The sequence below is a fragment of the Staurois parvus genome, unplaced genomic scaffold (assembly GCF_062004578.1).
Source record: "Staurois parvus isolate SC_StPar_1 unplaced genomic scaffold, SC_StPar_1.0 ptg000162l, whole genome shotgun sequence".
In the NCBI taxonomy this organism is placed as follows: domain Eukaryota; kingdom Metazoa; phylum Chordata; class Amphibia; order Anura; family Ranidae; genus Staurois; species Staurois parvus.
Window position 1 is genome coordinate 4,751,346 of NW_028317958.1, and position 26,067 is coordinate 4,777,412.

Below are 26,067 nucleotides of genomic sequence, written 5' to 3' on the forward strand. Positions count from 1 at the left end.
AGAGTCTTAGCTCTGTTCCTGTGTGGAGGGGGATGTGTCTCTTTTCTACAATCAGTTCTCAGAGCTCTCTTCACTGAGTAACTTCAGCTCCCTGCTTTTCAGAGCTGAAAGATCCTGTGTAAATTCTGCACTTTAAATGGATGCAGGGGATAGACGGCTATAGATAAACAGGTACAACATATGTAGGAGACGTCGTTTCATCTCTGTATCATCTGAGGCCAGTCACTTCACTGGATATATAAAAGGATTTACAAACCACTTTAAACTGAAAAAAAAGGAGGAAAACAAAAAGGGAAAGGGGATTCCTCCATTCACACACCATTCACTAAGGGATTCCTCCAAGTGAGGTGGATTGAGGAATCCGCCTGCGGGGACATTGTATTCTAACATCAAAACCTACCACTGTCAAAACACACTGATCAGGAGCTGCAGCTGACTGACAAGTTTTCCAGCATGTCCCATCAACAGAAATCAATCAAACAATCAACTTCTGTTGATCAGAGATAGCCACACTGACAGAAACGTGTCTGGTCCCTGCTGAACCACATGAATTTCAATCAATGTATAGTCGCTTTAAATGGACATCTGAAACAATCGACTCTATATAATACAAGGGGTACCTTTATATGCATCATTCTGACCACTTCATCAATCATTCCACGCCCAACCAACTGCTATATTAACACATAATCAAAATTGTCTAACCAATGTGATCACTTTCATCCTAATCTGACTCTGCAGAATCCATTTCAGAATATCCTGCAGAATGGTATTGAAAGCAGCCAGATATTAGACCTTAAGGCTAAGAGTTTGTGGCCACCTAACCATCACACCTACTGTATATGGGCTTGATGGCCCTTTCCATAACCATGGGTGGTATTAAAGTGGAGATCCAATAAAGGTGTACCTAATAAAGTGGCCAGTGAGCATATGAGGAGCTAGATGAACTCCTGCCCAGCCAGCACTTATGGCAGGAAACACCAAATGGAGTTACGGGAACTTGAGCAGAGACCTTACAATTTATGAGGTTACAGTAGTCCTTGAAGCAATGAAGAGTCTGCTGACCCTAGTTTCATAGGGCTATATGAAGCTAGATTATAGTAATATCATAGAATTTGTGTGTGTTTTACATAGGATGAGTTAGATCATGTCAGGTTTCACTTTAAGATTTCATAAAAGTTGCAATATCTCCTAAAAGAGCAGTAGATCGTAACTGATTGGATTATCCTGTTACCTGCATTTGCGGCATATGACAAATTTTCTGTTTAAAACATAAATCAGTTTAATAAAAACAAATACTGTCCAAACGTCACAAATACTTCTGAAAAAAGGACCCCAAGGGGGTCTGCTTAATCACTAGTTACATCAAAGCGCCACTTACGATTGACTGTTTGTGTCATAATATCTCTAGAGAAACAAAGAACATGAAATCATTAAAAATAAAGTTCCCAGAAGTCTTCTGCTCTCCTGATTAAAATACATTACCTGTCAGTAGCAGTCCTTAGTCCACAGGCACGGCTCCACCATTACATTTGTCTGCTTTCTTGAAAGCAAATATTCAAATTGAACAAAAAAAAAAAAAGAAAACTCGCTTTTTTCCCCCTTTTTTTTTTTAAAGCAAACCTGTGATTTTCAAGCAACAGGTTAATTTTAGTACTTTTTGTTCCCAGTGGCATGTGGGCGGGGCCACCTCTTTTCATATATGTGCTCAGCAACGGGACCAGGCCGTGCCATGTTCGTGTGAAAGTTAACATTAAGGCGCAACCCTGGCTTAGAGATGAGCAGTACACTGTGTGCAACGGTGAACATACAGAGTTCCTCTGTGAAACGCTCAGTCCCTTTAGACTGCATACCTTTGCTTCATGAATGTTGCATTTAGAAGGAACACTGCTGAGCCTATGCCCTACTCCACCAGGCCAGGATTCCTCTGCCACTTCACTTCCAGTGACAGAAAGTGGTCCCAGCGTGCACATAATTAACTCCTACTCTTTCCAGTATCATGCAGCTGAGTATATGGGATCTCAGTACAGCAGGCTAGATCCCAGTAGCTTTTGAGGGAGATATAATATCAACCCCCCCCCCCCTCGCTACCAGAGGACATGTCACCCGAGCCTGGAACCGCTCCTTGATGTGAATTCAATCTCACCAGTTCGTGGTTACCTGTGGCAACTACTCCTGTGACTCCCTTGCTGAGTTAACCCATAGTGGAGGCTTTCCTTTTCTACCCCATGTGTGTTTACAGACCCTGTTCTTCTGATAAGCCATGTACCTTTATGCACCACTTTGAATAACTTCAGACCAGGCTCAGAACAATCACAGCGCTTTACTGAAACACTTGTGGTATTTACAGTCTCGTAATGTAAGAATCACAGTCACATAAATACGGAACACAAACTATTCCTATCCAACTAATCATGGGCTGCCCAAGCATACCTTAGCAGGTGGCAGGCAATAACTGGCAAAGTCCTTGTAGGTGGATTGCCATGTGGGAGGTTCTCAGGCTGGTACAGGTCACATATTCCTAGACAGACTCTTTCTGTTCCCATGGGGTCCCTCTCCTGCTGAGCCCAGCCTTCTCCCTTTCTTTATAGAACAGGGTGGAGGGCAGAACCTAATAGGAAAGCCCGGAAAACCCCTGTTAACCCTCTCTTCAACTCGGCAGTACAGAGGTAACTACCTAATATAAACACACTATTAGTAGGCACCTTCTTACAAGCATAGTCTCACCTTTCTTTTGCTCACCCACTACATCATTCAGTGCCAGAAGACAAAGGAAATACCCAATATTTCCAGGTATGGAGAAGCATGTGACTTGCTCCATGTTTCAGCAATGAGCCATGCACAGGAAATTTAACTTCAGTGATTGAAAGCTTACACAGGACTTTTCTTGGTTCCTAGAAGCTGAATGTAGTGATGGTGGTGCTGGTGGGGAGCAAAAGAATGATCAGTAAGCTGAAAAGGGAGAAAGTAAAACTGAAATCCGGGCAAAAAAGACCTTCCTTTGCAGTGTGGCTGTTCCTGCACTGCAAGGGTTAATTGCTCATTTTTGTCTAGGGGAGAGATGATAGGAGATATACTTACCTAATCCTCCCATCACAAGACCAGTCCCTACAGCTCCTGCACCCCCGCGCTCCAGCAATCTTGAGCGGTGGACTGTTCCTGACGTTCTCAAGCTCAGAGGCTCCATAGACCTGCTGTGGATGTGAGGATGCCAGGAACAGTCCAGTGGGGGAGCACTGATTGCTAGTGGAGCGGAAGAAAAGGTGTAAGAGGCTTTCTCCTCTCCCCCGGGGCAAACCAGGCACTTAACCCTTGCAGTGCGGGCAAAGCCTTACTGCAAGGGAAAACATTTTTTTTGCCCAAAGTTCAGCTTTAAAGTGAACCTGTTACTTTGTGAAAAAAGCACATGTTCATTTTGGAGCGGACCCTGAAATATTAAAGCCCAACTCTCACCATGTTGTTAAAAAGAATAAAAAAAACTCGATGATGGTTCAAATGGCAGAGACATCGGTTGGAATGTGTTTTGTAGTGTGTCTAAAGACGAATTGGAGTCATCGTAATTAGTGAACATCAGGTTACTTCACCAAGTTAACTTTATTTCACTAAAAGACATGTTTTGTGGCTCGAAATCATCATCTACTCTGTGTCTATGCAGGCTGTATCCAGTTTGCATAACCTGGAAATCCTGGACATCTGTATTTGACCTATAAACTGACACTCATCAGTGAAGCCTGCACAAAATTCTGAACATCTGTGTATCCCCTGTAAACTGAGAAAATGGCAATATTGAGTCACAAATTGTGAAATTGATGTTCATCAATTGCAATGATTCTGATCCATCTTTAGACACATTACAATACACATGCCAATGGACGCCTCTACCATTCGACCAATGGACGGGTTTCTTTACCTTCTCCCTAACAAATAACACACCACCTCCCTGATGTCCCTCTGAGAACCTAGGACCAGGACCCCAGAGGCATAAAAATTGACCAACGTTAACGTATGGAGACAGGGGTATTCTCAACTTGTGCTCGTGGAAGGTTGGATGTTCTACCCAGTTGGGTTACCTCAGCCTTGCCAAATGTAAGCTATTATGTTTTTCTGATCTAAACCAGCACTCCCGAAGTAAATATTTTTTTTTAATATTCTTACTGAACTATAGTGGGGCAAAAAGTATTTAGTCAGCCACCAATTGTGCAAGTTCTCCCACTTAAAAAGATGAGAGAGGCCTGTAATTGGCATCATAGGTTGACCTCAACTATGAGAGACAAAATGAGAAAACAGATCCAGACAATCACATTGGCTGATTTGGAAAGAATTTATTTGCAAATTATGGTGGAAAATAAGTATTTGGTCACCTACAAACAAGCAAGATTTCTGGCTCTCACAGACCTGTACCTTCTTCTTTAAGAGGCTCCTCTGTCCTGCACTCATTACCTGTATCAGTGGTACCTGTTTGAACTTGTTATCAGTATAAAAGACACCTGTCCACAACCTCAAACAGTCACACTCTAAACTCCACTATGGTGAAGACCAAAGAGCTGTCGAAGGACACTAGAAACAAAATTGTAGACCTGCACCAGGCTGGGAAGACTGAATCTGCAATAGGCAAGCAGCTTGGTGGGAACAAATCAACTGTGGGAGCAATAATTAGAAAATGGAAGACATACAAGACCACTGATAATCTCCCTCGATTAGAACGATGAGCAAAGAACACCATACCTACTGTGAAGCATGGGGGTGGCAACATCATGCTTTGCGCTGTTTCTCCACAAAGGGACCAGGACGACTGATCCATGTACAGGACAGAATGAATGGGGCCATGTATCGTGAGATTTTGAGTGCAAACCTCCTTCCATCAGCAAGGGCATTGAAGATGAAACGTGGCTGGGTCTTCCAACATGACAATGATCACAAACATACCACCCGGGCAACGAAGGAGTGGCTTCGTAAGAAGCATTTCAAGGTCCTGGATTGGCCTAGACCAGTGGTGGGCAACCTTTTTTTTCAACTGAGCCAAATCTCGCCAAAACCACGATTGAAATTTATTTTGAGAGCCACATTTTTAAAACTGAAAATACATCCCCCATATAGTAATTCATCCCCATAGTAATTCATCCCCCATATAGTAATTCATCCCCCATATAGTAATTCATCCCCCATAGTAATTAATCCCCCATATAGTAATTCATCCCCCATAGTAATTCATCCCCCATATAGTAATTCATCCCCCATATAGTAATTCATCCCCCCTATAGTAATTCATTCCCCATATTGTGTCAATTCACTTACCTTTGCTCCGCACGTTCCTCTCGCCGTGTTCCCGCGCCGTTCCGGTCTTCAGGGCGGACTGTGAGAGGAGAGGAGTTTGTCACGCTGCCCCGCCCACATCCTGGCTGCCCTGCCTACATCCTGACAGCCAATGTTTGCCACGCTCCGCGGGCCGGATTAAAAGGTCCGCCGGGCCGTAGTTTGCCCACTGCTGGGCTAGCTGCAGAGTCCTGACTTTTGGGGCGGCCGTCTGAGAGGAAGGAGGGGAGCGGGAGCCCGGCACACAGAAGAGCCGCATTGAAGTGTGTAAAGAGCCGCATGTGGCTCACGAGCCGCGGCTTGCCGACCACTGGCCTAGACAGTCTCCAAATCTCAATCCCATAGAAAACCTTTGGAGGGAGTTGAAAGTCCGTGTTGCCCAGCGAGAGCCCCAAAACATCACTGCTCTAGAGGAGATCTGCATAGAGGAATGGGCCAACATACCAGCAACAGTGTGTGCCAACCTTGTGAAGACTTACAGGAAACGTTTGACCTCTGTCATTGCCAACAAAGGATATATAACAAAGTATTGAGATGAACTTTTGATATTGACCAAATACTTATTTTCCACCATAATTTGCAAATAAATTCTTTCCAAATCAGCCAATGTGATTGTCTGGATTTTTTTTCTAATTTTGTCTCTCATAGTTGATGTCTACCTATGATGCCAATTACAGGCCTCTCTCATCTTTTTAAGTGGGAGAACTTGCACAATTGGTGGCTGACTAAATACTTTTTTGCCCCACTGAATAAGGGCTTTCCTGCTTCTCTTATTTTTCCAGTAAACACTCTGGATTGTTCTTTGGGCACTAGCCATGCCCTTTTGGCACTACACATGGACCTATGAGGAACATCAGCACATGAATACAACTTCACCTTTTACTTGGATACAATACTTCACCATTCATACCATGTTACATGAATATGGGTGTAACATGTAATGAAATGATCGGTCCCTGCACCAAAACTCCCCCCCACTTTGGAACCTAGCCAGGGATTTTTTCCCCCGGCCACATCAGCCTTAGCGGCTGTTGGCTTGTAGTTCTCAATGAACTACCATGGCGCTGTGAGAACTGTGGTAATTCATTGATTCTTCCTGTCAGTTAGTATAGGCTTGCCCGTACGAGGTACAAGCAAGCAGATACACTGACAGGTCTGTAGGAGTCCTGCATGGCATCAGCAATTTTGTGATAGCTGGTGCAATGCCTTCCAGGCTTCTACAACAAAAAATAATAAATGCATATTTGTTTACCTGCAAAAAAGTGTGCATTTATTGCTTTTTGTTGAAAGGTTAACTTATTCTGTAAACAAGACCTGACTATACTTTTTGTGCTAGACTGGTAATTGGCTCGGTTTTAGCTGATGTGTATGGGGCCCTAAAACAGGCAGTTAAAATAGAAAATTTAAAACGTCACAGAAAGGAAGGTAATAAGGACAGGAACAGGAGGAAAAAAAACACCTAATAATGCATCTCCTATTCCGCAGCAGCCATGTAAATAGCCGCAAAAGAGCAATTAGATTTAACGCTGTAGACTTCCCATCCAATTTTCTTATTCAGACTTTATTGATAGGTGTATCTGCTCTCACTCACAGTGGATACCATCCTATGACATTTGATGTACTTGAAACCTCAGCAGTATTAAGTGATGGGCAGATGGTTCTCCAGGTACGCGTTACAAGTGGCGTTCTGAGAGCACTCCAGACTCGCTGGCTGTTTTTACAACTGCTTGATGATTGAGAAACTATGTTTATGATTCATGCTTAGGATAGTCATTTGTATGTCCAGAGTGGAAAAGTGCAGAATCGTATTTAACCATTTCACATACGCATGCAAGCTTATCCGATGCAGCAGCGAAAAACAAAATGATATGCCAAGAGTACCAACTCACAGCAACCAATATTCAGTTACTTTAGTCAGATGTTGATGGTTTACTGTGGGTTTACAGCATTGGTCAGATCACTTTTTTGCGGTTACACTTAAAAACATTTAAGAGAACCTGGTCTCCATTTATTAATTCTTTTTTTTCTACAAGGGGCGTTCAAGTCAAACCGGGACTTTTAATTTTACAGGTATAATAAGGGATGCTAGTGTGGTGGTACTACATGCAGTAGTAAGTGGCAAGTGTGTCCTATTACTGCTAAGTGGTGCATGGGCCAGTCCAAAATCAAGATGGCAGACAACAGTGTTAGTACATGCATGGAACAGCGTATGGTGATGTAGTTTCCTGTGAACAAAGGCGTAAAACCCACTGATATCTACAGAAGACTACAAAGTACAGAGCGGTGATGAGATGCTCAGCCGCAGTAGGACATCTGAATGCTGTAAACATTTCAAAGATGGCCGTACATCCATCAGTGATGATCCCAGCTGTAGTGGTTCCCAGCCTACAGCAGTCATTCCTGTGAACATTCTAGCGTTGAAAGCTTGATCCTGGATAATCAACACATAACCTGACGTGAAACTGTACAAGAGACAAATCGTTCTGTGGGAACGGTGAACACAATGATGACGAAGTGAATCAGGCTGTCCTAGGATGGTTCAGGCATAGAGACACATCTTTCTATGCTGAAGGTTTCCAGGTATTAGTTAAACGCTGAGATTAGTGTATAACTATAGAAGGGGAGTATGCTGAAAAATAAATGCAGTTTCCACTCCTTGAAATGCGTTTTTAGTATATAAACTCAAAAGTCCTGGTTTCACATGAACGCCCCTTGTATTAGGCTCCATGCACTATTTTTTTTATTTTGATCAAAAAAAGTCCAAAAATGCCGGGTTGCCATGATTTACCAAGTTTTTCAGTGTTAGAGTGTTTTTACAGCTAAAAATCTCCTTTAGAAACCCACTAGTTCTGGGGTCTTTTTTTTCTATCCAAAAAATGCCTCTGCCAGAAAACATTGATTACAGTGTATATGTGCATGAACACATAGGGTAACATGCTATACAAATGTCAACTGGATCAGCCCGACAGTCAAGTTGGTGCCATTTTCTCTCTTCATTTTCCCTATCTTCTAAACCAGTGTTTCTCAACCTTTTTTCAGTCAAGGCACCCTTTAATATTATTAACAGTCTCAAGGCACCCCATTCTAAAATGTAAAAAACTATTCTAATAGCTTTAAATAACGCAGCAACATCCACACACGTAGGACACCCAACATTATTTATTCTTCCAAAGCAAATACACTTTTTCATGCTGGTACTGACTTGTATTCCAATGTTTCTCTTCTCCCTCAGTTTTTCTCCATCACTCAGCTAATGTGACCCCAGCACTGGCTTAGATGGACATAGGAGGGTCAAACAAGGATGGTGTGCAGGCAACCAACATCCTCCTTATCAACTGATGTCATCATTGGTTGTTAGGACACCGGCAGCTAGAAGGTCGTAATGGTGCACAATGAAAGCCTCTGGCTTTGTGTAATTAAAACGCAGGCTTGTTCCACCTGTAGGCTTGTATACAAATTTTGGGCAATTTTTAGACATCTTGCCAAGGCACCCCTAAAGAAACCTCAAGGCACCCCAGACCTGGTTGAAAAAGGCTGTTCTAAACCTATAAAATCAGAGATGACCTCACCATTACCCTACAAATGCCCACCTTCTTGAACCTATGGTCAAATTGAATACACTATGTGGTTTGCTACAGTCCCCACATCTCCTATTATACATAATCCTTTATGCACCACATTCAAAGTAATTTAATACCGAGTTACACATTACTGTTAATAAGGGCTAGACAAGAGAACAATGCAAACACTAGGCATCAATTTTTTGATAGCTACAGTGACAGAACCACGCTGTTCCTGTTAAACAAAAGCCATGTGAAACGAACAATCACTTGATACAATAGATCTGTTACAATACTTCTGTTCTTACCGAAGCAAGCAATGTTCCCTTCCATACCGATGTACTTCAAGTCGTACTTCGCCGCCTCACTCTCAATGGGATCCGTTTCCGACGTGTCATCCATTGCAAAAATCTCCTTTTGTCTGAATTCTGCATTGTCGTCAAAGTTAATTTTTGCATCAAAGCACACAACTGCAGCGATAGGAAGACAGAGGAGAGGAAAATGCTTTTCAGAAAAGAATTAAAATAGAAAAAAGTTAACCAATATCAATTTAATGTACTTTAGTCTTTTGCAAAGGAAATACAAAGATATAAAACAAATCTCATGTGCTGTACTGACATAAACATCTATTATCCGAGGAACAAAAACTGGTGGGTGAACTTTAATAAAATTAATTAAAACAAAGACATTTCTTCCTATTGTTTTAATGCTTCATTATTTTGAGACGCTAATTAGGTTTACAGGAAAAGAAAAACAAAATGATAAATGAGATTGTAAGATTTATTGAAAAGAATAAAGAACTTCATGATAAGGTTCGAAGCGCTTAGTAACATAGTAAAGAAAGACCATGAAAGTGGGACAATTTGTTCTTTCTAAAAAGACAGGGAAGATGTCTGCATAGAAAGATGGAAATATGGTAGTTGCCATTTTTGACTTGCTGAAGTGCTCCGTCAAATTAAACAGAAATTGTCACTTGAAGAATCTTTAGAATCCAACACACCTGGGAGCAAAAAGCTATATACCTGGGTCACTTTTTTTGTGGGCACACTGTTTGGAATATAAAGTTGCTCCACAAAAGCTTTCAGTCTGCATTAAGATGTAGTCTAAGACAAAACCCTGATTTTCTGATATTTGACAAACTAACCGTTATTCTCATTGTGTTAGTATTTAACTGCAGCCCTTCCCCAGTCAATAAAATGTATATGAATTATTTTGGGATTTGTGGTTCTTCAAAGGCCAAATCAGTAGCCCTCTTAGCACACTTATATTGCGTTGGGTGATGCGTCAAGGTGTGTTGGCTGCTTGCATTCATTTCCTATGCTATTCTCAATGCATATCCATTCACCAAGAAACACACATGACCCCTCCTCCCCCAAAGACACTGCTATGCGTGTGCACTTAGGGTCAGGTGTATCATAATAGCAGCTTGTAAATAAACAGACACACCCCAAGACACATGCATAAGTCTAGTGCAAATCCACAAATTTAAATGCAACCTTAAAGCAGCATTAAGCCCAAAAGCAAACATTTTATATTGCAGTTTACCAATTCTTAGATGTGAAGGCTGCATTAGTTTTAATTTTTTAGGCTTTTTTATTCTATTTTAATCTGGAGATTTGGCCAGTGAGTCTTTTTCAAAGACTTGAAGTTTTTTCAAAGGAACAAGCTGTTCTGCAGATATATAGATTTAGGGGGATGAGACAACCATTTACCACTGATATGAGTGCTTAAAATAATCAGCTTTTATGTAAAACCTTTATCCTAAAAGAAAAAATAAACTGTTTGCTTCTTCTAAAATATTAGCTGGAGGTTTGCTTCAATTTGTTAATTTATTTAAGTCTGCAAGTACATTTAACACTACCCTTACCCCCAGACTGACTATACTGCTGTCTGCCGTGCTTCCCATGCTCCTTCATCCAAAGTGGGGGCACTCTTATACAGGAGATGTGTTGCTAGCCAGATCACCAGATGAAAACAGAAAAAAGCCTAAAAAAAGAAAACTGATGCAGTCAACACAATCTAATGATTGCTAAGCTGCAATACAGTATATTACATTTTTGGTTTGGATTTAATACCGCCTTAAAGTGGGTATGGATCTGAGAGATCAGTGTCTTCAATTTTGATTTGTGTGTTGCTATGGCTATTTTAGTAATTTTTAATTTTGAATTTATAATCACAGTGGCTCACAAGTAAATATTTATACATTTGATACCTCACGTGTGTGGTTTGAACACTGTTTACATATGTGGGCATGGCCTACGTGCAATCATGGGGGATGGGGGCACTTTAACCACCTCCCGCCCGCCATATAGTAATAGGTGGTTCTCTTGTTCTGACAGGACGTCATATGATGTCCTCCGAATTGTCACTGCACATGCACGACTCGAGGAGCCTTGGACACAGCAGATCACTGATCACGGAAAGAGCCGAAGATGTCGGCTCGATAATGTGATCAGCTGTGTCCAATCACAGCTGATCACATGTAAATAGGGAAATGCAAGTTATCAGCATTTCTCTCCTCTCGAGCTGTCACGCTGGCAGCTCGAGAGGAGAGGAGAGCCGGTAATCGGCTTTCCGCGGAGGGGACATGTACACTGATCATCATGGCACAGATGATCAGTGTGCCCTGATGATCAGTGTAGCCCCAGCAGTGCCACCTGTCAGTGTCCATCAGTGCCTTACGTCAGTGCTCATCAGTGTCTCATGCCAGTGCCCATCAGTGCCACATATCAGTGCCTACCAGTGCACATCAATGCCACATATCAGTGCCCATCTGAGCTGCCTTTCAGTGTCACCCATCAGTGCCACCTATCAATGCCAATCAGTGCCACATATCAGTGCTGCCAATCAGTGCCACCTATCAGTGCCGCCTATCAGTGCTAGTCAGTGCTGCCTATCAGTGCCAGTCAGTGCTGCCTATCAGTGCCATATATCAGTGCCATGTATGAGTGCTGCCTTTCAGTGTCCATCAGTGATGCCTGTCAGTGCCCATCAGTGCCGCCTACCAGTGCCTCCTCATCAGTGTTCATCAGTGCAGCCTCATTAGCGCACATCAGTGAAGGAGAAAAATCACTTATTTACAAAATTTTATAACAACTAAGAAAAAACATTTTTTTTCAATATTTTTAGTGGTTTTTGGTTTGTTTAAGATAAAATAAAAAACCCAGAGGTGATTAAATACAACCAAAATAAAGCTCTATCTGTCACAAAAAAAAATGATAAAAATTTCATATGGGTACAGTGTTGTTTGACCGTGCAATTGTCATTCAAAGTGCAACAGCGCTGGAAGCTGGAAATTGGCCTGGGCAGGAAGGGGGTATAAGTCCCTGTAGGCTAGCGGTTAAACTTAAATTTATTTAATGTTTTTTTTGTTTTGTTTTTTGCACTGTCCCTTTAAAAAAAATTTAATCACTTTTATTCTTATCACAAGGAATGCATGCATCCCTTGTGCTAGAAATAATGTGACAGATCCTCTTTATGGAGAGATATGGGGTCAATAAGACCCCACATCTCTCCTCTGCAATGTAAAGCATTAGATCAAAAAAGCATTGATCTAGTGCTTTAAAGAAAAAAAAAATGGCCGGAACGGAAAGTGATATCTCTTCAGTCCTCCAAGGGAATAGAGATGAATGAAAGCCATGTTTACTTCACTAATCTCTATGCCCAGTGCCGGGTTCGATCGGTGGTTTCTCAGGCAAAGCTGAGAGCTACCGAGCAGCGGTCGGTGGGAAGTGGTGAGGGGCAGCGTTTTTTCGGCACCTGTATCGGTGCTCTTCTTCATATCGGCCGACGGCCGAAAGGGGTGTTTACGGCCTAAACGTTTCGGCCACCAAAATTTCAGTGCATCCCTAGTAAATAGTGTGTATGTACATCATTTTTGTTTACTAAGACACATTAATACACTACAGAGGGTTTTTAATATTCCTTGCTTTACTGCAATTTGATTGTCATTAGGTGGAAAAAAAGATTGAGATCCCTACAAAACACTGCTCAAAGCTCAAGCAAATAACTGCATTACATCAAGCCAGCATTATATATGGTTATAAATGTAAAAGGTTGGCCCTCTCCCAATATAACTCAATAGGAATGCAAAAGCAACATGAAACCAGTTGATGCAGCTTAGAAGGTGGTCAACTGCAGGACAAAAGTACCTGTCAATGAGTGCTGAATGATTTCACAAACTATCTCAACCTGATGTCAAATGCCAGCAAATTCACCTGAGAACAAGCTGCATTTGCAGCTAATCCAAGCACAGTTGCCAGTCTCCAAAAGCTGTAAAAATACCAAGTAGTGTATATCCGTCTTCCAGGATATTCTGGTAACTGGTGAATAAGAGGTTGTGAAGCTCAAAATGCAAAAAGTTTATTTTCGTTTACTGTGTATAAAATGGTAGAATCTTGTAACTTTGGAGTTAAAGAAAGCGCACAGACATACACACACACACACGGTTCCCCATGATTGATTGGAAATTGCCTCTAAAACTCTGCAGTTTACAGATATCTGTATTATGGGATTAGGCAAATGGATTCCACATACTGCTTACAATATGGAAGTTTAATAGAGCAATATTTCCCGATAACAGAATAATGCAATGTTGCGCCTCACCAAACCGTTCTAGACAGCTCGAGATTAACCCATTATTTAATCCCAATAAGTAAACAACTTAATCAAGGCCGAGACGAGTTACTTAACTTTAATTGGCTTTTTTCATTATTATTATACCATTAAACACTGCGAATCCCTGAATAATATTGCTAGGAACAGATGGGAACTATCTTACACATAGTGGTATATAAAACTGTTAAGTTAAATCAGATTTGACCATCTTAGATTCGATGGACAGCTAAAGGTTTTTAAAATGCAATTGAGATGTATGAAAAGTTGTGGAGGTTTAAAAGGAACACACCATAGAATTTTTAATGTTCATTCTCTAATCAATGATTTGTCAGATGAGAAAAAAAAACCCTTGCATCAGGTAAAGCAGAATGTACAGTAAAAATGGCAGTCAGTTCTTCCAACACATTTAATGGTCAAATGACCAACAGAATAATTGGTTGTTTAGATGTGACAACCTCAATGTCAGCCCTGTCACCTGAACACGTAGGACACAATAAAAATTAATATATGCAATACATCTCTGTAATATAAGCACACTTTCCCATGCTTTACCCTTTAAAAAGCAATAAAAACCTAAACATGATTGTTGCTCTGCCAGAAATCCTGTGTGCTCTTAACTTCAGGCTTATGGGGGAGGGGGGGGGGGGGAACAACTGTCATTTACTTATTTCAAGTACTTATATAGCACCGTCAGTTTACGCAGCACTTTACATATATATTGTACATTCACATCAGTCCCTAACCCTCAAGGGACGTACAATCTAAGGTCCCTAACTTACATTCATATATACACATACAAGGGCCAATTTAGACATGAGCTAATTCACCTACCAGCATGTCTTTGGAGTGTGGGAGGAAACCGGAGTACTCAGAAGAAACCCACCCAGGCACAGGGAGACCATGCAAACTCCAGGCAGGAGGTGCCATGTCTGGAATTCGAACCAACAGCCCTAGTACTGCCAGGCAGAAGTGCTAACCATTTAGCCACTGTGCTGCCGCATTGGACAAGGTGTCCATTCCTGTCCTATGACAATACATCCCAGGGAGTTTTTGTATCTTAAATGTTAGATGGTAGCCAGATGACCTTATAAAAAAAAATACACTTACAAAAAAAAAAATCAGGCCAGATTCACTCTTGCCCAATATCTGGTAATGTGCATCATATCCCCTTCACAAAAAATATATAAAGCTTTGATACAATAAACATGACGTAAGCTGAAACTAGTGAGACATGGTGTGGATTTTAAAAACTGTACATAAATTGTACATACTGCGGTGTGACAAACCCACCAAGTGCTTTAATGTGCACAGAAGTGAAAAAAAACACAATAAAGCATCCATCAAGTGCTTTTCTGCCAATTAATGCATTGTTATTTTTTGAAAAGGAAGAAAAAAAAAACTAAAAAAAAAAAAAAAAAGAACAAGAAACAAGCTTTGACATATGTATACAGCCAGCTGAAAATGCTAAAAAGCAGGTCTTATAGTATATTCAGTCCTTTCATTGTCTTCATGAACAATGGTCATTTTAACTTCTGTATACCTTTTTCACAATGTCAAATGTAAATGGGTCTGAACCAGGTAAAAAAAGTGGACCTCAATAAAGCAATGAGACTTTGCATAGCTCATAGGTGTTGATCAGTGTGATATACAGTATACCTGTGGAGGTAATGAACTTAGATGCATGTTATGTGAGGATGCCAAGAATTGAGTTTTTGTGACACTTGACTTATAACTCCTTTCATCAGAAGAAAATTAGAACACTTACCTGAAAAGGAGAAATTTGCGAATGTTAAAAAAAAAAATAAACATACATGCTTACCTACTTGTTGCAGCATTAGACGCATACTGCAGCTGTCCCTGCCAGCTCTAAAACCGAGAACTGAGCTATCGCATGACCGATGATTGCGCAGTTCTTGGGTGCACTGTGAGCAGAGAGCAGTGGCTGTCAATCACTGCACTCTAAAAGTATATATTGAGCGCTTAATCCATAAGCAGCTATGCACTCAAAGCAACCAATATATGCAATAAATCAAATGATAAAAACTAGCGCAGCGCTAAAAATGAAATATTAGATCAGATAAATTCAGAAAAACGTCCATAAAGTCTATGAATAGTGGCTGGTGAATATAATGGATAATGGTGGTGCTCCGTAGGAAATGATAAAAATGCGTACTCACCAGAAATAAAATGAATAAGAGCGTTATATAAAATTCCTCATCAGAGGTCTGGTCACCTTGGGCAATCCTCTCTTCTGCGTGATGATAGGACTCAGTAAAGATGAATAAGATCCAGGTAACCAGAGGTTTCCTCAAAGGGGCTGGCTGGAAGGAACGGCCTGTTAACAGGGGATCTTCCACCTCTTTGGAATGATGCCTGGATCCTGGCACAGGGTTTCTGAAAATAAGTACTCCTCTCAAGGAGTCAGGGAAGGATGCCCATAGTGTAGTATGGTTAACAGTAACATTTTATTAGACAAGCAAAGGTATCCAAATCGCGATAGGTAAAATATTCATCCAGGTATAGTGTGAACTAACCCTGAGGATATTAAAGATGGCCGCCGGGCCTCCACGTGGCTCCGACAGTGTAGCGTCATGACGTCCGGGCTCCTCCTTATGCGTTACGTGCGCACGCACATCAGAGGAATGGATTTGGATACCTTTGCTTGTCTAATAAAATTTTACGGTTAACCATACTACACTATGGGCGTCCTTCCCTGACTCCTTGAGAGGAGTACTTATTTTCAGAAACCCTGTGCCAGGATCCAGGCATCATTCCAAAGAGTTGGAAGATCCCCTGTTAACAGGCAGTTCCTTCCAGCAAGCCCCTTTGAGGGAAACCTCTGGTTACCTGGATCTTATTCATTTTTACTGAGTCCTATCATCACGCAGAAGAGAGGATTGCCCAAGGTGACCAGACCTCTGATGAGGAATTTTATATAACGCTCTTATTCATTTTATTTCTGGTGAGTGCGCATTTTTACCATTTCCCACGGAGCACCACCATTATCCATTATATTCACCAGCCACTATTCATACACTTTATGGATGTTTTTCTGAATTTATCTGATCTAATATTTCATTTTTAGCGCTGCACTAGTTTTTAATCACTGCACTCTGCCCTGCCCCTCCAATGCTCACTAGACAGCCAAGCAGGAGAGGGGCAGGAGCAGCTGGCTCCGGTTTTCAGCAGCATGCTCAGAGGCTGAACCAACTGCCTGTAAGGTATCTGGGTGGATCCCGACATTATTGTTGGGATCCCTCCAGAGTCTGCAGCACAATTGCACTCCTGCGACCCACAAGAGAAGCATGGCCAAAAGAGCTTTGGCCATACTTCTCTGTGAACTTGGCCTTGCATGCATATGCATAGGAAAAGTCTGACTGAAGGTCATCAATAGACGTACCAATGCTGTATCCAGTCTATAAAAAGCCTCTAGATTTCTTCCTTTGGAGTTGCAAACAGGCATTTTCCTTGGGAAATTGTCATGCCAAATGTTTAAAAGAAATGTATTTTACCTCTTTTTTTTTTTTTTTGGTAAATGCAGCTGGAAAGGTAGATTTCTTCTGCACCATCTAGACAGTAATGGGATGCTTGGAAGGGCTTGAGCAGGGATTTTACATCATTTACCAAAAGCTTTCGAAGTAAGAGCAATGATTCATCAATCTAAATGGCTGTAGGAAGAGCCAAGTGTGCCTGTTCACTGATCTATCAAGATAAGTGGTTATCAAGAATGCTAACATCTAAGCAGCTAAAGGTTGACAATGCTTCAGAAATTTCACTGCAGAAGGAAGAGCACTGTCATCCTATCAAAGGAATGGTTCTACTTGCAGGATCAACAGGTATTTACAAAATGTTCCGAGGGGTATTAAGTAAAATAGAAAGCCCAATTTTACTTGTATGACCAGCTGACATAACATTTGTGATTTTTTTACCTTGACAACAGTTCTACTTTAAAGCCACTACTGTCTTTCCTTATTAACCCCCCCCCCCCCACAAAACATGTAATCCTTAGACATGAAAAACAAGCAAAGCACATCCCTCTATAACAGGTTTCTCAACCAGGGATCCATGGAACCCTAGGGTTCCTCAAGAGGTTGCCAAGGGTTCCTTGAGCAATCAGCAATTTTTGCACCTCCGGTGAGTTCCAACTGACATCATTGATCTTTTTAGCAATGTGTAAGGGGGTAATTCTTCCCAATGACCACAAGTGTAGGGAGCATTCTTCCCAATGATCATCACACTAATGTATCATGAATTGTAAATAATAGTCATTTTTAGCAGGGGCTCCCAGGAGATGGCCCACCCTTATCCAGCACACAGCAGGTGACTTAGCCTCAGCTCTGAATGTTTTCCCTCCCCTCAGCTATCAGATTACAGGGAACTCCATGCTCTAGCTCTGCTCAGATGTCAGATCCCCACCCCCCTGCTTTCTTCTGCTGGGAAAAATCCCTAAAAGCTGTGTTTTAGAAGGCTGTAGGGAAGAGACAAATGCAGATAAACAGGTACAACTTATGGAGGACGACTTGTTTTATATCTGTGTATCACCCAAGGCCAGGGACTTCACCAGGTAAATGTAAGGGTTTACAAATGGATAAGTACTATTACAACTTAGCCAAATGCTGCCCATATACATACTGTTTTGACTGAATTAAGCAATTATCAATGTTTTTCCTTATCCTTTGATTATCCTCCACCTGATTTTGTGGAATTGAATTAAACAACTTGATAGAAATAAAAATGGATGCCTAGGGTACATATCCCGCTGATTGAAGACACAAAAATGATTAAATTGTGTAGGGAGTTGGAGCACTTTTGTCTGAGTTGTATGGGAAAGCCTTTTATGGTCCTCAAAAAAGCCAAGATCTGTCAGGGAGGGTTGGCTTTTGGCACAGAGGATTCTGCCCAAGTAGAGATTAGTATGCAAACAAAGTGTTACAGTGTATGTATAGCCAAAACTTTTTTTTTTACTGTACTCTCTGGGGCAATTCACCTTTTCTACTTGTCCTGATGATCATTACCCCCCTGAGGCAGCATAGTGGCTAAGTGGTTAGCACTTCCACCTAGCAGCACCAGGGTTTTTGGTTCGAATCCATGGCCCTACCTGCCTGGAGATTGCATGCCCTCTCTTTGTCTGTGGTTTCCTCCCACATGTCAAATACCTGCTGGTAGTTTAACTGGCGCCTGTCTACATTGGCCCTAGTATGTGTACTGGATGTATGAATGTGAGTTAGGGACCGTAGATTGTAAGCTCCTTGAGGATTAGGGACTGATGTGAATGTGGACTGGTTAATTATGGAGCAGCGCTAACCTTCTCTACAACCCACAATGTGCAATCAATACATTTCTTCTCTACAAAAATGTGAGTATATAATATACCCTTAAACTCTATAGTTAATGTGGTGAGCACTCACTGAAAAAGTGCAAACCTGTTCGTTCAATTCTCTCTACTTTTCAAGTATATAAATGTGCCTCATAACATCTAACATCCCCCTTTGTATTATACCATATACCTATGGACCAAAAATAAAGTGCAAATTCAGATAAAGTGCAAGATACAGACATATAACAGAATATCAGTATCAGATAACACCATTGTGCAAAATAGTAATAAGGTGCAATGATATACCAATATAGTGCTAAATAATTTATTAAAATTGTATATTTGTATAAATGTCCGCCTAATATGTGAGACAGTCCACCCGTGTAAAATAACTTCTTAGATCTTCTTATTACAACCAAACTGTGCTTTTCCACCACCAAATGAATTGGATAAACTCACCAGAGCGATATGCTGGTCAAACCATTAACCAGCTGAAGCGCATGTTGCTCTGGGAGTAACGCTCCACAGTTCCGAATCCTACTTTCTCAGGCTTCACCAGACAATTGTATCTCTCAAACACTCAGGAGGAAAAAGAAGAGGGGAACTACCATCAACTGATTTATTGTATAAAAACATATAGGAACGCTCACATTTTCAAGTACTGTCACTGACACAAGTATGAAAGCATAATCGTAACATGGATTTTCTCTGGCTGCAACCATGAGACCAACCTCCTTGAGTGGTGACGTCACATCCAAAGCCCCGTCCTACGCGTTTCATCACTTGACGTCCTCTGGGAGCGGAAGGGTGTGATGTGAATGTACAATATATATGTGTAAAGCGCCGTGTACATTGACATAAATATGAGAAATCAATGGAAAGTCCCATATTTTATAGGCTTTAACAGAACAAGCGGTGACTGTAAATCTTCCAGTGGGGACACCTGCTCCAGTGACCGCTGTCTAAGAAGGGAATTCCCCTCACTTTGTAGCAATTTTCTCTGGATTGGGAAGTGAAGGGCAACAAATATAAACTTCTAGGTTTTTAAACATTCTTCCACAATCCACAACTAAAGCAAAAACATTTTGAGTGATCATAGTATAGAGCTATTAAGAGAGAGATTACGCCCAATATGGGTGAAAGGTCAGAGGAGTGTGACCGATGGACTGGGATCTGAGGTGAAGCCAGTTTTTTTATACACCTTATATTTCAGTGGTGGTAAAGTCCCCAAAAATTCTTGGGGAATCAGTAAAAAAAAAATATATATACGGAGATAACTCTTACATTTGCATTAGGGAGGATTGGTGCTTGGGTTACTTGAAAGATTAGAGGGAATGTTAAGGTTCCAAGGATGGTTAGCCATAGTGTTAAAGAAAAGATTAATGTTAGGTGTATGGTTGGAAAACTATTGGCCTGGTAAAGTTGATGTTATATGCTAAATTTATTGAACAAAAATTAGGTTTTATGTCTTTGTAGAAGACTCATCCTAGCTGGCACACAGAGCCTGTGTTTGCTGGCTAAAAGAGGGATTAAATTGCCGACAAGCTTGGTACAAGTCATCCCACGCGTGATGCCTGAACCGTGAGCTCACCTGACATCATCTGGGAAATGAAATAACGCCTACACAATCACAAGGCCTGCAAACTCAATAGGACACACCAGGAGCAAAGAGATACAAGATGTTAAAACAGCTTGGCGGTAAGATGTGAAATGCTGGAGTATCTTGTCATGATTTACGCGTCTTAGAATCTCATTTTCCCCTGCTTAGTCATAAGAAATCAAAATATATCCCTAACTAGGGATTCAAAGCCCTTTTTCTTGTGCCTAAAAATGATAGATTATCTGTATTGGTCCCTCTCTGAAAACCAAGAGAGGTGCTGACGGTATCTTTTGTAAGAACCTCTATTCGTAATTTACCTTCGTTATTTCCTAATAGCGCGCTTGGAATTAAATTATACGCCTGCCCTCTCTCAGATAAGCTGATACAATTTTCTCGAAAAAAAAAACTTCAAAGTTGTATTTTACCGTGCTTCTGCTTACAGTGCAAATATCTGATTTGGTGCATGGTGCGCTGTGGGTACAAATTCCTATTAAGTTAGACTACAGCAAAAAATTGACTTACAATTCTCAAATTGAAAAATAGAAGGAGCTGTGTGCTGTTTTTGGCAGGTTTATAGCAGCTACAGATAAGCAGTAATCCCTGAATTGGAGGATAAAAGCCTATTGGTTTTTTACTTTTAGAATTTAGATCTAATATCTGAGCAGTGGTGAATCCTTGTTGCTGGGAAAACACTTTGTGTCCCATTTGAAACATTCAGATTTACAAGTGGCTTTGATTGCGTCCTAAAATACACAGAATACCACCTGCTGGATTTTGTGTCATAAGCATCATACTTTTTAAATGGGACCTGTCATAACCACACACAGATGACAGCTATTTTTGGGCAAAATGCTCAATGCGTCCAAAGGAAGATCTACTTTATACTCTGCTTTTACACAAAGTGCCAAGTCTACTGTCCATCTTTGTGATGTAGGAGTGCTGAACCTTGTGGAGATGTGTTATGCAATGGGTGGCTTATGGTCCTAGAAGCTGCTCATCTGCAACTGTTGGGTCTTGCTGGACCCCCAGAAGAGTTTACTAAAGTTTTAAAAAGGACGGGAGCACTCTACCAGTTCATATAGTCGGTTAAGTGATTTTTATTTTGTAACAGGCAATGCGTTTCAGATGCTCAGCATTCCTTCTGTCAGGGCTAAAAACTAGACAAAGAGAAATTACAAAAAGTCCCTAAAATGTGTTAAAGTGTTACTAAACCCAGGACCCTGCATTCACTATACCTTGTATCCCACAGTACACACAACATGGAAATGCAATTATTTTAGTAAATATAAACTGCTAAATACCTTTTCTCATCAGCAGTTAGAGCAGTCTTGTGACTTCAGCAAAGCACTGGTTAAACTTGTAGGAGGTTTTCTTTCTGCTCTAGGATGTGAAACCTCTGACCCTCTGTCTGGATAGTGCTGATTAGACCAGTGCTGATCACATGCACCTTCCCAAGAAAAAAAAAAAAAACTTCTCTAGCAACACACCAAATTGAGCATGTCCATGTGACCACGTGTACAGTCTGGATTAGGTGGTCATTTCAACAAGAGGAGGGGCAGAGAAGAAAGGATCAAACAGCCTTTTTACACAATGCAGGGGATTAACCCCTTAGGTTCCAGTGAGTATAACAAGCATACTTTACTGCATATACAGACTGATTTTACTGTTGTGGGTTTAGGAACACTTTAAAAGCGATATATAAATTTAGAGATATACTGTATGTGTTTATATAAAAGTATAAAATCTTCGATGCATTATTATTGGAGCTAAAAAAGCACACATATCGCTCAACCAAAAAGTATAAAAACCAAGAAGGAAAGAACAAACAAAACCACCCCAAAAATATTAAATGTGTTATTAAGATGACAAAGCAACACAAAAACAAAAAACAGGAAAAAATAAATAAAAAACCCAATAAACTAGCTATAGGGTCCCTATAGTTAATAATAGGGCCTATTTTGCAAGAATACCATATTGCTTATGGAGAGAGTGTGAGTGTGAGTGTGTGTGTGTGTGGTTGCTTCAACGAGAACACATTTTTTGGGGGGGTTAATACTGAGCCCCCAAAACACACCGTTACAAAATTAAAAAATCAGAAGCACTATACAAGGAATTTGGAGAGACTTTGATTTTGAATTTTTATTTTTATATCTTGTATTGTTTCTTTATTTGGTTTATTATTATATAGGGTATTAACATTTGATATATATATATATATATATATATATATATATATATATATATATGTGAAAAGTGCTACATCATTTCACTTCCGCCTGGCAGTACTAGGGCCGCTGGTTCAAATCCCAACCACGGAAGCACCTACCTGGATTTTGCATGTTCTCCCTTTGCCTGCATGGGTTTCCTCCGGGTACTCTGGTTTCCTCCCACAATCCAAAGACATGCTGGTATGTTAATTGGCTCCTGTCTAAATTGGCCCTAGTATGTGTATGTACAGTTGTGTTCTAAATAATAGCTGTGTGTTGAAAAAAGTGAATAAAGCTCAAAATCCTTCTAATAGCTTTTATTTCCATACACACAAATGCATTGGGAACACTACACATTCTATTCCAAATCAAAACATGAAGAAAAATATATCAAATTTGTGTTGTTCCTCTAAAAATTGATGAAAAGTGAATATTAGACTGTTCAAAAAAATAGCAGTGTTTGTATTCTTCTTTACAAACTCAAACATTCACTATATAAACTGAAAAATGTTTGAAGATTTTGCTTTCCTTTGAATCACTTAATGAATATTTCGTTGTATAAGCACTGTTTCTGAGAACTGCTGTACATCTGTGTTGCATGGAGTCACCCAACTTCTGGCCCCTGTGATCAGGTATTCCAGCCCAGGATGATTGGACTACATTCCACAGTTCTTCTCTATTTCTTGGTTTTGCCTCAGAAACGGCATTTTTGATGTCACCCCACAAGTTATCTATTGGATTAAGATCCGGAGATTGGGCTGGCCACTCCATAACGTCCATCTTGTTGGTCTAAAAACCAAGATGTTGCACATTTACTGGTGTGTTTGGGGTCGTTGTCTTGTTGGAACACCCATTTCAAGGGCATTTCCTCTTCAGCATAAGGCAGCATGACCTCTTCAAGTATTTTGATGTATTCAACCTGATCCATGATCCCTGGTATGCGATAAATAGGCCCAACACCGTAGTATGAGAAACATCCCCATATCATGATGCTTGCACCACCATGCTTCACTGTCTTCACAGTGTACTGTGGCTTGAATTCAGTGTTTGGGGGTCGTCTGACAAACTGTCTCTGGCCACTAGACCCAAAAAGAACAATCTTACTTTCATCAGTCCACAAAAGGTTGCGCCATTTCTCTTTAGGCCAGTCAATGTGCTCTTTGGCAAATTGTAACCTCTTCAGCACATGTGTTTTTTCCAGCAGTGGGACTTTGCGGGGGCTTCTTGCAGATAGCTTGGCTTCACATAGGCGTCTTCTAATTGTAACAGTCCTCACAGGTAACTTTACACCTTCTTTCATCTTCCTGGAGCTGATTGTTGGCTGAGTCCTTGCCATTTTGGCTATTCTTCTATCCATTCCATTTTTAGTTTTTCGCTTTCTTCCACGTCTTTCAGGTTTTGGTTGCCATTTTAAAGCATCTGCGATCATTTTAGCTGAGCAGCCTATCATTTTCTGCACTTCTTTATATGTTTTCCCCTCTCCAATCAACTTTTTAATCAAAGTACGCTGTTCCTCTGAACAATGTCTGGAACGACCCATTTTCCCCAGAATTTCAAAGAGAAATGCACTGTAACCAGCATGTACAACATTTGCTGCCTTCCTTCCTTAAATAAGGGCAATAATTGCCACCTGTTTTTCAAAGAATAAATGACCTCACTAATAGAACTCCACACTGCTATTATTTTGAACATGCCCCTTTCAATGAGTGATTCAATTACACAGAATCAGCAGCATGCATGTCATGACTGTTGGGTCTGTTGGATTTCTATTACTCTACTACACCTGCTAGTAAATTATTTGCCATGTAGAAATATAATTTCTACCAAAAACAGTGATTGATCAGGTTAGTGATGTCTGACTGCTATTATTTGGAACACAACTGTATGAATGTAAGTTACGGTCCTTAGATTGTACGCTCCTTGAGGTTAGGGACTGATGTGAATGTAAAATATATATATATAGCGCAATGCGTAAATTGAGAGCACTATATAAGTACCTGTAATAAATAATAATTTTAGTATATTGATTCACTGACAACACATATACAGCATATGAGAGTGTGGGAGGTGGAAGCTGCTTTCGATTTATTTATATATGCACACAAAATGTTTTTTTGTTTGGTTTTAAATCACAATTTTGGTGTTTATGACCATAGCAGTTCACAAGGCATATATTTATATTGGTAGTAACCAATTTTGCTTCCAATCAAGATAAGCAGCTATGGTGACACTCATTCCATATGCATGTTTTGCCATTGTCACAGTCAGGAAACCCATCCTTAGTAATGATGTGATTTGCCGCTGGTGCACATGCACGCAGATGGGAAGTGGCTGCAAAGAAGCTGGAAAAGGTCAACAGCACCAAGATGCAAAAAAAAGGATGAAAACAAACGTAAAACTGTATTTCCCAAAGGAATAAAAAGCTTGGGAACTATTTGTCATACACAACAATGTATCAATCTAAATTCCATCAAATTAGGGTTTTAAGTCTATTTTAGCTAGGCAGAGTCAAATTCACGCAGGAGCACAACAGGCTTTTAAGTTCAGTGCTTGTGTGAACACCACCTTAGGTTCCGCGGTTATTGGGTTTAAAAATATATCACTAACTAGAATAATCTCCACTTGATTCCTTTGTGCCGGAATCAAAGATTAATTAATAATCTTAACAGATTCTTCCGATGATGGCTGAAATTAAGCATCTTAATATGCTTTTAATTACCATTAGACAAGCTAGTTACAGCGACTTTCAGCACATCGTTCAAATCTGTGCTGCCGCTAATTAATTAGTCCCACAGTAGCTCAGTCATTAGGGGACAAGTATATGTTGTACTGGGCTGTTTAACCCTATTTGTTTTGGTTTCCTGCCCAAGTGTGTTCACAAATATCTAATTGTTGCCAGTTACTGAGATATGTCAGGGTACTAAGCAATTTAAAGAGAAACTGAAGTCTGACCATTCATTTCAACCAAAAATATTCTATACATATTATAATCTCAAAACCATTGGGACACTGTGTACATCAAATCTACATTAAAACAGAATACACGGATTTGCAAATTTCATAAACCCATATTTTATTCACAATTCAGAAGGTAATTTTGAAACTGATGGGAGCAACAAGTCTGAAAAAAGTTGGGACAGGGCAACAAAAACCTGGCAAAGTAAGTGGTACTAACAAGGAAGAGATGGAAGAATATTTTGCAACTATTTAGGTTAATTGGCAAAGGGTCAGTAACAGGTTATAAAAAGAGCATCTTAGAGAGTCAGTGTCACAGGAGTAAAGATGAGCAAAATTTCACCAATCTGTGAAAGTTGTAAAGACTTTGAATAGATCATCATCTGCAGTACACATAACCAAAAGATTCAGAGAATCTGGAGAAACATCTATGTGCAAGAGAAAAGGCGGAAACGCGATATTGGATGCCTGTGATCTTCAGGACCTCAGATGGCACTG

General features: G+C 40.5%; 1 protein-coding gene across 1 annotated transcript in view; it reads right to left on the reverse strand.

Annotated features, from left to right (window-relative positions):
- SUCLG2 (succinate-CoA ligase GDP-forming subunit beta) overlaps nucleotides 1-26,067 on the reverse strand; it is a 339,235-nt gene that overhangs the window by 168,726 nt on the left and 144,442 nt on the right. Inside the window, exon 8 of the mRNA XM_089676016.1 lies at nucleotides 9,182-9,343. Coding sequence (XP_089532142.1) covers nucleotides 9,182-9,343 — 162 coding nt within the window. The remainder of the gene's footprint in view (nucleotides 1-9,181; nucleotides 9,344-26,067) is intronic.